The sequence below is a fragment of the Pinus tabuliformis genome, chromosome X, assembly GCF_031772625.1.
Source record: "Pinus tabuliformis cultivar Carrire ecotype Pingquan chromosome X, CPIR1, whole genome shotgun sequence".
NCBI lineage: Eukaryota > Viridiplantae > Streptophyta > Pinopsida > Pinales > Pinaceae > Pinus > Pinus tabuliformis.
Genome location: NC_142308.1, coordinates 126,420,285 through 126,433,616, shown reverse-complemented (window position 1 = coordinate 126,433,616; position 13,332 = coordinate 126,420,285). Strand labels below are relative to the sequence as shown.

General features: G+C 36.3%; 1 protein-coding gene across 1 annotated transcript; it reads left to right on the top strand.

Moving 5' to 3' along the window:
• The first annotated feature begins 4,898 nt into the window (after positions 1-4,898).
• Positions 4,899-5,324, top strand: LOC149138760 (UBA domain-containing protein Mud1-like). Its single transcript, XM_089450485.1, has one exon. The coding sequence runs from the start codon at positions 4,899-4,901 to the stop codon at positions 5,322-5,324; it is 426 nt and encodes a 141-aa protein (XP_089306611.1).
• Positions 5,325-13,332: the final 8,008 nt, after the last annotated feature.

The following is a 13,332-nucleotide window of genomic DNA, read 5'->3' as shown; positions in this document are numbered from 1 at the left end:
TTCCAAAAGTGTACAATATCTATGATAATACAGATTCAAGGTCACAATCCTTCTCAAAAAGGAAAATGAGAAGAAAATAGTGAATTTAGAAATAACATTGAGGATTTAGTCTCGATTTAAATACTTATTGGTTTATTAATCAATTCACATGTTTTTTCTTCTTGTTTAGTTTAAAATCAATATAAATCATCATGTAGTGATAACTTTATGAGGACTTTAACAATGAAAAAATTGTGTATTAATATGTAAGATTAAATTATTGACATGAGAGGTAAAGTCATGTTTACTACATTTAAATGACAGTTCTTGCAACATTATGTAAACTAAAAGGGTCTTATGCATGTATAAAATGCTGATTACATTTTTTATGGATTATAAGAGAAACAAATGGGCTTACATGGATGCATGAGAGGTTTTAATTTTTTCTTCATAGGTAATAGAACCGTTTTGACTTTTCTTTTCAATGGTAATTATAAATAAACGTTGAATCAATAAATATTTTATTGCTATAAAATAAATGATAAATAATGTGATGGTAATAAAGATGCATTTGTTTGAATAGGCTTGGTGATGCATTTTTCTTTCCTATTTAGATTTTGAAAAATAAATATCTATTTTTATGTATTTATAAGTAAATTATTTAAATTAAACACGTCTTTATCATTGTGAACATGATGTAATATTAGCTACGAGAAATGTGAAAACATGAATTTTAATGACTTCTCGTAATAAGTATGTGGAAAAAATAATATTTTTTAGTTGTTCACTAGGAAATAATCAAATATATCATTTGTCAAAAGTTTAAATCTAAGATGTGTAGGTGTAATGTAATTATGTAAGCAATTTTAAATGTTTGCTCAATTAAAAACTTAAAAGAATAGTAAAAAGTTAAATTTATTATAGAGTCCAATATCGAAATGAGTGTAAAGTTCAATTAATAATAAAAAGTTAAAAGTAATAAAAATAATGAAACTCAATTTGTTATGTTTTGATTTTGTTTTTCTTCATAAAATTAGACAATTTTTTAGATAAAAGAAAATCACAACATACATGTCACATTAAAAAATATAACATGTAAATAGTAGCTATACATTAAGATCCATTTTATGTTATAAATTATAATATGATTCAATAACCATATTTAAATTTAATTAATAAGCACAAAAAAAACATAATTTTTACAATATGAAAATATTCTTAACAATGGATATTCAACCCCCCTTTACCATGGATGGGCCAATACTATGGCTTATCAACACTACATGCCCAAAAACATAACTTATTTTACAATCAAAATATGTTATAATAATATAGCAAGATTCTTAACCATGGATACTCACTCCATTTTACCATGGATATCATTAGCTTGTAAATAGGTTTTGTTACAATACAATGGTTTATCAACACCACATGTCTAAAAACCATAACTTATTTCACAAAAAAATATTTTACCAATATTTTATTTTAATTTAATTTTATAACATTCTTTACGGCGAAAAATCTTCTCATAAAACTTGATATGGATCACAGAAGCCTAAATTCAACATTCTTTTAGTTAAATCTAAAAGAAAAAATGTTGTAATTACTTTTGGAATATATCCAAACCCCTTGTCCTCACAACTACTAAAAACATTCCCAAAGAAATTAAATCAAGGTTTTAATAAAATTTAAAATGAGAATAATTTTATATATAACCAACAGAGATCCATCTTAAATACGGATCTAACATGAGCGAAGAGGAATCCAATTTCTTCAAGTGCAATTTTTTTATGAGTCGACATTATTTTAATGTTTTTTATTTTGATGGAAACGAGCAAAATATCAATTTTGATGACGGACAGACAACCATACTGGGCTGTAGAATGAGTCTCTTGGCTTAATAAAAATGAGAATAAATTTATATATAAAGATGTGAAATTTATATAATAAAAATAATACTATTAAAAACTAGCATAAATCCATCTTAACTAAGGATCCAAGCGACGAGAGCAAGAAAAGTGACTAACAGCAATTGAGGAAAGATAGCGCACGATTCTTTTTAAGTTTTTCATTAGTGTATTTTATTTGACATGATTGATTCAAAATATAGGTTTAATATTTTACAACCAATTGAGTTTTTTTTTAGATACTTTCTTAAACAAAATACAATGGGATAAATTTTAAGAGGGAGAGAGGGGGAGAGAGAGGGAATAAGAAAGAGACACATAGATACAAATATATATTTTATATAGTATTATATAACTAGCTTAGATCCATCTTAACCTCGGATCTATCGAGCACCGAGAGGGATCAAATCTCTCAAGGTGAAAACCTTTTTTTTTTCGAGTTCAAAACTTGAGGAAATATTTGCATCTCGAGAGATTTGATGCCCCTCGGTGCTTGATAGATCCAAGGTTAAGATGGATCTAGGCTGGTTATATAATACTATATAAAATCTATATTCGTATCTATGTGCCTCTCTCTTATTCCCTCTCTCTTCCCCTTCATCTTTGTGTCTATCTCCCTCCCTCTCTCCTTATCTCTCTCCCCCACTCCCTCTCTCCCCCATCTCTCTCTCTTTCTCGGCCTATCCCTCCCTCTCTATGTCTCTCTCTCCCCCCACCATCTATATCTATATCTACCACCATCTCTTCATCTTTATCTCTCTATCTCACCTCACCAAACACACACAATCTCTCTCCATATCTATCTCTCTTCCTTCCTTCCCCTCTATCTCTCTCTTGTTCCCTCTCTCCCCCTCCAACTATATATCTATATCTCTCTATCTCTCCTTATTTGTCTCTTTACCTCACCCCCAAAACATACACACACTCTCTCAATATCTATCTATCTCTTCCTATCCCTCTCTCTCTTACCCTTCTTTCTTTCTCTCTTTCCCTTCTCTCCCTCTCTCTCTCCTTCTCTTTCTCTTCCCTCCCACTCTCCTCTCTCCCTTAGTCTCTCTCCATCTCTCCCCTTTTACTCCCCCTCTCTCTCTCCAACTTTCACCCTCTATTTCTTTGTTCTTCCCTCCCTTTCTCCCCTCCTTCGACTCCATCTATCTCCTTCTCTCTCTTCCTTCCTCTCTCTCCCTTTCTCTCCCACCTCCCTTTGTCTCTCCCCCTCCCCTCACTCTCTTTCCACTCCCTAACTCTTACTCTATCTCCCTCCCTCTCTCCTTCTCTCTCCCCCTCCATCTTCGTGTCTCCCTTTCTTTCTCTTCCCCTTCTCTCCCTATCTCTCTCCTCTCCTCTTCTCTCTCTTCCCTCCTCTCCTCTCTCCCTCACACTCTCTCTCCATATCTCCCTTTTGACTCACTCTCTCTCTCTCTCCACCTCCATCTCTCTATGTCTTTGTTCTTTCCTCCCTCTCCCTCCCCTCTCTCTCTCCCTTCCCCCCCTCTCTCTCTCCGCCCTCCACCTCTGTCACTGTCTCCCTCCCGGTCAAGCCCCCGAGTCATAACCGTCGTACTTTAACGAGTCGGGCACCCAACCCGGGCGCATTTAACCGACGAGCTAGCAGATGAGTCGACAGGCACATTTAACCGACGAGATGGGCAGGTGCGCACATAACCGACGAGCAGATGGGTGCATTTAACTGAAGAGTTGTGGTGGGTGCGTTTAACCTATGATCCGGGAAGAGCGCACATAACCGACGAGTTGTGGTGGGCGCGTTTAACCTACGATCCGGGAAGAGCGCACATAACCGACGAGCTGAGGGCACCAACACAAAAATGACAAAGTGTTGGGCGCATGCAGGCGAGCGGGTATATAAACAGAAGTTGTGTTTGGCGATGGGCCGACATGAACGATTGGGTGGCTAACGTAATATTATTGCGAAGGGACACGAGTTGTGGAATAGGGAGGGTTGACTTGGCAAGAGACAAGTCCATTCCAATGACGAGTTGGGCAGGCACACACATAATCGACAAGCAGATGGGTGCATTTAACCGACGAGTTGTGGTGGGCGCATTTAACCGACGATCCGAGAAGAGCGCACATAACCGACGAGCTGAAGGCACTAACACAAAAATGACTAAGTGTTGGGCACGTGCAGGTATATAGGCAGAAGTTGTGTTTGGTGATGGGCTGACGTGATATTATTGCGAAGGGACACGAGTTGTGGAATAGGGAGGGTCGACTTGGCAAGAGCCAAGCCCATTCCAACGACCGAGCAACAGATATATATATATATATATATATATATATATATATATATATATATATATATATATATATATATATATGTATATATATATGTATATATATATGGGTGGAGGCACAACCAAACGAACATCAATGAACTCACAACACAACGCAACACATGAAACTGGAGAACATGCAGAGATGAGCTCGTGGGTCGGGCGCTTTTGAACGCAACACAAGTTGAGGGTGATCGCAGGTGGGCGGGTCAACCCTATGTCGTTTCACGTGAGCGCGGGCGGATGTCAGGATGCGATAAACACAGGTGGGAGGGTTTGCACGAGAAGTCTACACAGTAGGTCGACAGTTGGGTCGCGGGTAGGCTGTGCGGGCCGCACGACAGGGTGGGACGAGCGCCCAGGGCTGGGCGGTGCTGAACGGGGTGCGGATGCGGTCAGGTCGTGCAGCAGGGCCAACCAACTAGGCAGCACACTCCAACTTGTAAACTTTATGAAACAGGTTGAGGTTTGTCTCCTCGAAAAGTTGTAAAATTACAGATTTTTACATAAGACTGAATTATTACAGAAATGATGTGTCTCTTGCATTAATGTGATGTTGTGACTGTTTTAGTTAAGTAATTCCACACTTAACTATTTAATAATGATGAATGAAGAAATAGGCGTAGTCCAGAAAATGTAAAGAAAACTAATGGGTTGAGCCATTTAGTAGGTGTCACACATAGCACAATTCGGGAAAAAAGAATTGGGGTCGTGATAGATGGTATCAGAGCCAGTACAACAACAAAATGCAGAGACTAGGTATGTATGCAATCTGAAGTTTTTGAACAAAATAAATCTTGGATACATAGTTTGGGGTTTCTTGACTTGGATTCATGGAAAAACCATCCAAGCTTTGGTGGACACGGGTGCCACACACAACTTTATGATGAAAAGGTTGGCAAGAGAAGTTGGGTTGCAAATTGTTCCAACTAATGTGGAAGTCAAGGTAGTGAACTCGAAGGCTAAAGTGTCAGGATTGGCAGATGAAGTGCCAATTCGAATTGGAGACTGGCAGGGTCGATTGGACTTCACGGTGATGGAGATGAATGACTTTGATATGATATTGGGGCATGATTTTCTGAAGGGAAATAAGGAAATTATTGTCTTGTTTTGTGATGAGATTATGTTGATTGGAGGCTCATAAACTTGGACTTTGCCGACTCATAAGAAAAGGAAAGAAGTGAAGGTGCAACATGTTTCTGCACTAAGTATGAGGAAGGCAATGCAGGATTCAGATGTGGAGACATATGCGACAGTCATCAGGGGAGTTGAAAGCGATGATGGAGTGGGGATGCCTATTCCAGCTGAGATTTCTGATGTATTGGACAAGTATGCAGATTTGATGCCCAATGAGCTACCGAAACACTTCCACCAAGGCTTGCAGTGGACCATAACATTAAGCTAAAGTTGGGGAAGCAACCTTCGACAAAAGCTCCTTATCATTTATCAGGATCGAAATTGGAGGAGTTGAAACGATAGTTGAAGGAGTTGGTTAATGCAGGTTTCATACGACCTTCAAGGTCCCCGTATGGTGCTCTCGTATTATTCCAACGGAAGAAAGATACGAATGAGCTACGAATGTGTTGTGATTATCATGCTCGCAACAAGCAAACGATAAAGAACATGTATCCTTTGCAACTTGCTACAGATTTCTTCGATAAGCTTGCAAAATCCCGAGTGTTTTCCAAGCTCAACTTGAGGCATGGTTATTATCAGGTGCAGATAGTGGAGGGAGATGAGAAGAAGACCGTGATTGTGACAAGGTATGGAAGTTTTGAGTTCCTTGTTATGCCTTTCAGGTTGTGTAATGCTCTTGCTACGTTTTTCACTTTGATGAACGTTGTGCTACGTCCATATTTGGATTCGCTCGTGGTAGTATACATGGACGATATTGTGATATATAGTGATAACATGAAGGATCATAAGAAGCACTTGGCTTTTGTATTTGAGGCGCTAAAGAAGAATTAGTGGTACTTGAAGAAGTCAAAGTGTGTGTTTTCCCAGACTGAGATTCCGTTCCTTGGACACATTTTGGGTCAAGGACACATACAGATGGAGTCGAGCAGAGTGAAGGCGACAGAGGATTGGGTCGAACCGAAGAATGTTCATGATATGAGGGTGTTTTTGGGGATGAAAAACTACAAACACAAGTTTGTAGAGGGGTACTCCAAAGTGACACTGCCACTTATAGACCTTGTGAAGAAGGAAAAGTGATGGCGTTGGATGGAGAAGTGTCGAGCAACATTTGAAGACTTGAAGAAGAGAATGGTTACAACACCAATACTGAAGTTACTTGTCTTCGAGATACCATTTGAGGTGCACACAAATGCTTTAGATTTTGCGATAGGAGGGGTTCTTATGCAGGATGGACATCCGGTGGCATATGAGAGTCAGAAGGTGCAGGATAGAGAACGATGATATCCAGTTCATGAGAAGGAGATGACTTTGATCATCCATTGTTTACAGGTATGGAGGCATTACTTGATTGGGAAGCTTTTTGTTGTCAATACTGACAACGTTGTAGGGAGTTATTCTGCATCACAACTGAAGCTGTCAGCGAAGCAAGCTTGTTGGCAAGACTTCTTGGTAGAGTTCAACATGACTATTGAGTACTGACCATGTAGACTCAATGTAGTTTCAGATGCCCTTAGTAGGAAGGGATAGTTAGCCGCACTTGAGGAGGAAGAAGACGGGGCAAACAACAATAGGAGTCAAGTACAGATGACCGATGAGATGCAAAATAGACTTCGAGCTAGTATGGAGACAAATACTCAAGCACAAAGCATCTTGAAGCAGGTGAAGGAAGGAAAGTCACAAAGGTTTTTTCTACGAGATGGACTCTTGTTATTTGGGAACTGACTTTACATTCCCGAGTCTTCAGGACTTAGAAGGCACCTCTTGAAGGAGTGCCACGATTCTCCATGGACTGGCCACCCAGGGTAGTGTCGTTCTTTGGCATTGTTGGAGAGAGGATTCTTTTGGGAGAAGATGCAGGAGGATGTGGAGGAGTATGTACATACATGCATCATTTGTCAGCAGGACAAATAAGATATCCAAAGGTAGGGAGGATTGTTACAACATTTACCGATTCCAGAGATACCATGGATGAGTGTTTCGATGGACTTCATCACTCAGTTACCGCAGGTACATGGGTATAACGAAGTTATGGTCGTGATTGATCGTTTCTCTAAGTATGCCGTCTCCATTCCGACGAAGATACCATGTGGAGCCAAGAAGATTGTTGAGCTATTCTTCAAACATATTGTGAAGTATTGGGGTGTGCCATTGAGTATTGTGTCGAACCAAGATCCACGATTTACGGGCAGATTTTGGACCACTTTGTTTAAGTTGTTCGGGACATAGTTTTTGTAGAGATCGAGATACCATCTGCAGACAGATGGGCATACTGAATGAGTTAATGCATTGTTGGAGGACTACTTGAGACATTATGTGACGACTGATCAGAAGAATTGGCCTGAACTCTTGGATGTGGCTCAGTTTAGCTACAATATGTAGAAGAGTTCCGCAACCGGGTATAGTCCATTTGAGTTGGTAAATGGATAGGTGCCAGTTGCTCCACACACCATGTTATCGAGGGGATTTATGAGGAGTCCACATGCGAAGAGATTCTTGACAGCATGGGAGGAGACCTTGGAGTTAGCATGAGTGCACTTGCATGAAGCTGCAAGGAGGATGAAGAAATGGGCAGATAAAGATAGACATGACACATACTTCAGTGTTGGGGATATGGTTTTTTTGAGGATCATCGGAGATCAGTTTCAGCCACCAAAAGGGACTGCAAGATCTTTGATGAGGAAGTATGAAGGGTCATTCCGGGTAAAGAAGTGAGTTGGAGAAGTTGCCTATGAGTTGGAGCTTCCAAACCACATGCGTTCGAAACATCTTGTGTTCCATATGAGTCAACTCAAGAGATGTTGACTTGATGCACATCAGCTTGAGAGGACAAAACCACCAAGAGGACCAGCCATGATTATGGACAAGCCACACCTTGTTCTCGAGAAGATTATGGATCTTAAGACTATGGGTGTTGGGAACACGACATGACGGGATTTCTTTGTTAAATGGAAGAACGCATCGGAGGAGAGTAGCTGGGAAACAGAGGATTCACTGTGGAGATGGAGGAAAGAGATTGCTGAGTATGATGTTGAGTTGATGAGAGTAGTTGGATTTCCAGGGATGACAATGACGACAATGACTTATGGTGGGGGAGGATGTCAAGCCCCAGAGTCATCACCGTCGCACTTGGACGAGTTGGGCACCTAACCTGGGCACATTTAACCGACGAGTTAGCGGACGAGTTGATGGTGGCGTTTAACCGATGAGTTGGACGGGCGCGCACATAATTGACGAGCTGGGTGGGCGCTCACATAATCGATGAGTGGATGGGTGCATTTAACCGACGAGTTGTGGTGGGCGCATCTAACTGACGAGCCAGGGCGAGCGCACATAACCGACGAGTTGAGGGCGCCAACATGAAAATGACTAAGTGTTGGGTGCATGCGAGTGAGCAGGTATATAAGTGGAGGTCGTGTTTGGCGGACGACATAATATTATTGCGAAGGGATACGAGTTGTGGAATAGGGCGGGTCAGCTTGGCAAGAGATGAGCCCATTCCAACGACCGGGCAACATATATATATGGGCAGAGGCACAACCAAACGAACATCAACAAACTCATAACACAACGCAACACGTGAAATGAGAGAACAAGCGAAGATGAGCCCGCGGGTCGAGTGCTTCTGAATGCAACACTAGTTGGGGGTGATCGCAGGTGGGCGAATCGACCCAGCACTGTTTTGGGTGAGCGCAGGCGAACAAAAGAAAGTGACAAACACACGTGGGCGGATCTGCATGGCAGGTCGACGGTTGGGTCGCAGGTAGGTTATGCGGGCTGCACGACAGGGTGGGATGAGCGCCCAGGGATGGACGGTGCTTAACGAGGTGCAGTGCGGTCGGGTTGTGCAGCAAGGCCGACTTACCGGGCAGTGCACCCGAACTTGTAAATTTTATGAAATGGGTTGAGACTTGTCTCCCTGAAAAGTTGTAAAATTATAGATTTCTACATAAAACTGAATTATTATAGAAGTGATGTGTCTCTTGCATTAATGTGATGTTGTGACTGTTTTAGTTAAGTATTTCCGCACTTAACTGTTTAATAATGATGAATGAAGAAGTAAGTAGGCATAGTCCGAGAAATGTAAAGAAAACTAATGTGTTGAGTCATTTAGTCGGTGCCGCACTTAGCTCAATTCGGGAAAAGTTTTTGGGGCCGTGATACTCCCTCTCCGTCCCCCCTCTCCCCCTCTTCAATTTGATCCCATTGTATTTTGTTTAAGAAAGTATCTAAATAAGAAAAACTCATTTGGTTGTAAAATATTAAACCTATATTTTCGATCAATCATATCAAGGAAAATACAATAATGAAAAACTTAAAAGAATCTTGCGCTATCTTTCCTCAATTATTGTTAGTAACTTTGCTTGCTCTCATCGCTTCCTTACTTAAGATGGATCTATGCTGGTTCTTAATAATATTATTTATATTATATAAATTTCATATCTTTATATATAAAACTGTTCTCATTTTTAATTTTATTAAAACTTTAATTTAATTTATATGGGAATATTTTTAGTAGTTGCGAGGATAGAGAGTTTAGATATATTCCAAAAGTAATTATAACCTTTTGTCTTTTAAATTTAATTAAAAAATGTTATAAAATTAAATTAAAATAAAATATTGATAAAATATTTTTGTTTCTGAAATAGGTTATGGTTTTTAGGCATGTGGTATTAATAAGCCATGGTATTGTAACAAAGCCTATTTACAAGCTAATAATATCCATAGTAAAATGGGGTGAGTATCCATGGTTAAGAATCTTGTCATATTATTATAACATATTTTGATTGTAAAATAAGTTGTGGTTTTTGGGCTTGTAGTATTGTTAAGTCGTGGTATTGCAACAAAGCCTATTCACAAGTTAATAATATCTATGGCAAAGTGAAGATGAATATCCATGGTTAAGAATATTTTCGTATTGTAAGTATTATGTTTTTATGTGTTTATTAATTAAATTTAAATATGGTTATTGAATCATTATTTTAATTTATAAAGTAAAATTTACATGTTATATTTGTAATGTGACATGTATATTATGATTTTATTTTATAAAAACAAAATCAAAACATAACAAATTGAATTTCATTATTTTTATTACTTTTAACTTTTTATTATTAATTTAGCTCGTAATACAATGTTATATAATAATTTTAACTTTTTATTATTCTTTAAAGTTTTTAATTGAGCTTACATTTAAAATTGTTTATATACATATGTTACATCTACACATCTACTCTATACGCGTCTAAGCTCAATAATATATTTACATGTATAGGAAAAACTCAACATCTTTAATAAATATAATCATAACAAATTTTGATAACATGTAAAAACTATAATGAGATCGGTCATTTTTAATACCTATAATAATAACTTAATGAACTCGATAATTTTTAAGACACATAATCGTAACAAATTTTAATAAAATATAGAAACTTTAATGAACTCAACCATCTTCAATACATATAAACCTAACCATTTGAGCTTATGTTCTACTCTTATGCCCTCTTCATGATATATTCTGACAAAATTTTGTTTTTGATATCGCTCTTTTAGCTTCTACAATGTTTTGTTAGTTTTTTGGTTAAAAAATATGATTTCTCTTTTTAGACATTATTGGTAGGGGCAATGTTGCTAGTCCTCTGATTTTTTTGTGATTTTGAAACAATTTGGTATTATAATTCACATTGTAAGAATATTTTTTTTCTTTAATATAAATAAAAATGTTTTTTCCAGTTAAAAATATATATATAATTACACCGAAAGGGTCTAATATGGGGTAAATCTCACGTAAACATAAACGTAAATGTAAACATCTAACATGTAATGTTTAACATTTAACATTTTTAATGTAATGTTGGCCTTATTTAGAAATCAATCTAATTATTATTATTTATAAACACAATATAAATTTAAAATATAAAGAGATTTATGAACGCTCAAAAAATAAATATGGTAAATAAATAAAAATATAAATAAAGTGGAGGTATGGTAAATAAGTAAAACCTTTTTTTATATTTAGTCCATAAACCTCTTTTATTTACAAGACTGAACCATGGGCCAAATACGATATTTATAAAAGAGATATAGTAAATTAATAAAAATATAAATAAAAGAGAGGTATGGTAATATATATATATATTCCATAAGTCACTTTATATTTACCAACACTCAAAAAGAGAGATTTTATTTAGGTGAAACCTATGGGCCCAATTATTATTATTACCATGCAAAAAACACTATTAACCTTAATATTAATATTAATAAAAATAAAGATAACACATGGTATTGACCCATGGTATTGAGAATCAATGGTATCGACTCATGGTATTAACATGGAATGTAGCCTATTTAAAGGGGGCAATTAAACCAACATAGATCCATCTTTACTTTGGATCTACTAAGCCCCGAGAGAGATCAAATATCGTGATATGCAAACCAGCATAGAGTGAAAAAATATTTGAGAGGGATCAAATATGGTGATATGCAAACTAGCATAGAGTGAATTTATTATTTATTTATTTATTTTTTCTCGGGGCTTGGTAGATCGAGAGTAAGAATGAATCTATGCTGGTTTAACAACCTACCGAAACTTTAATGACAACTTAGTAAATTAGTTCCTGTTGTCTTTGAATTCTAATATCTATCTAGTCACTAATTTGGATAAGTTTCTTTACAAGATTGTCCTTGCTCAAGGAAGAAAGTATGGAATTCTAGGCTTATTTTTACCCTTTTTACCCGTTATTAATTAAATTATGATTTCATTTAGTGAGTTTATAAAAATATTGTTTTAAAGTATTATAAGTTATAAATATGAACAAAATTATAATGATATAAAATATGTGATGTAGTTATTTATATGGTATTATATTATATAAAGATTATACTAACACCTTTAAGTTATGGTCCAATCAATTGTTCTTTTTAATAATATATATTTATTTACTAGAGAGATCCACCCAAAGGGATTACTTCTTGTCAACTCAATCATGAAGCTTGACTCTGTCAAGCTTGACTCTCTTGAGAGAATTGAACCAATAATATCTCAATAGCAAAGGTGCTTTAAGGAAAATGACTCTACCAATTGAACTAACCCTAAGAGTTTGTTTTTTTAATAATATTGTTGTTGTGTTTTTTTTTTTTCAAAGTTGAACATTATAAGTTACATTGGTCAATGCCAAATTAATAATGGTCAACTGGAAAATCTATTACTAGAATATTAGTTTCGGAAGACTAATAATAATTTTGTAACCATATTTAAATTTAATTAATAATCACATAAAAACCCTAAATGCATGCTTATGTCTTTATAACTAAATAAAAAAGAATATATATATATATATATATATATATATATATATATATATATTTTGGTTCACGAACACCCACTACTACGTCCCGCTACGTCAACGAAACCGATCACCAGAAATATCTGAGTTTGATTACCTCCATGGAAATATCTAAGCTTGATCAAGGGTATCAAACCCCCAGCCAATAGCTAGGCCTAACCCCAAGGGCTTCAAGTATAATTGACCCTGTGACCTCCCGAACAGGCTAGGCACTTATTTGACCAATTGAGTTAACCCTTGGAGCTTTATAGATATTTACTTTTATTTAATTAGTCTTTAGAATGATTTTGATTCTTTTATTTTTTATATTTTTCTTTTAGTTTTTAAATTCGTGTTTTTAATGTTAAAGCCATAATTTTTATCTTCTTAGGCTAGTTGATTTCTATTTTGGCTTATTTTCATTTTCTTTAATCTCTACTTTTATTTTTATTATATGTAATTTTTTTTTTTAATTATGTTTTTTATAAAGTTTTATTTGATAAAATATTATTTCTTTTCATTTTTTTAATATTTTTGGTTTACGTTTTTAACATTTCATTGAAATATAATATAATATATTTTTTTCAATGGGTTACGTCATCTCTAATATATTTATTTGTTCATTTAGATCAAACTATTCATCTTTATCCCAATGGTGAACCACAATAAGTGGTTTGAAATAAGTCCATC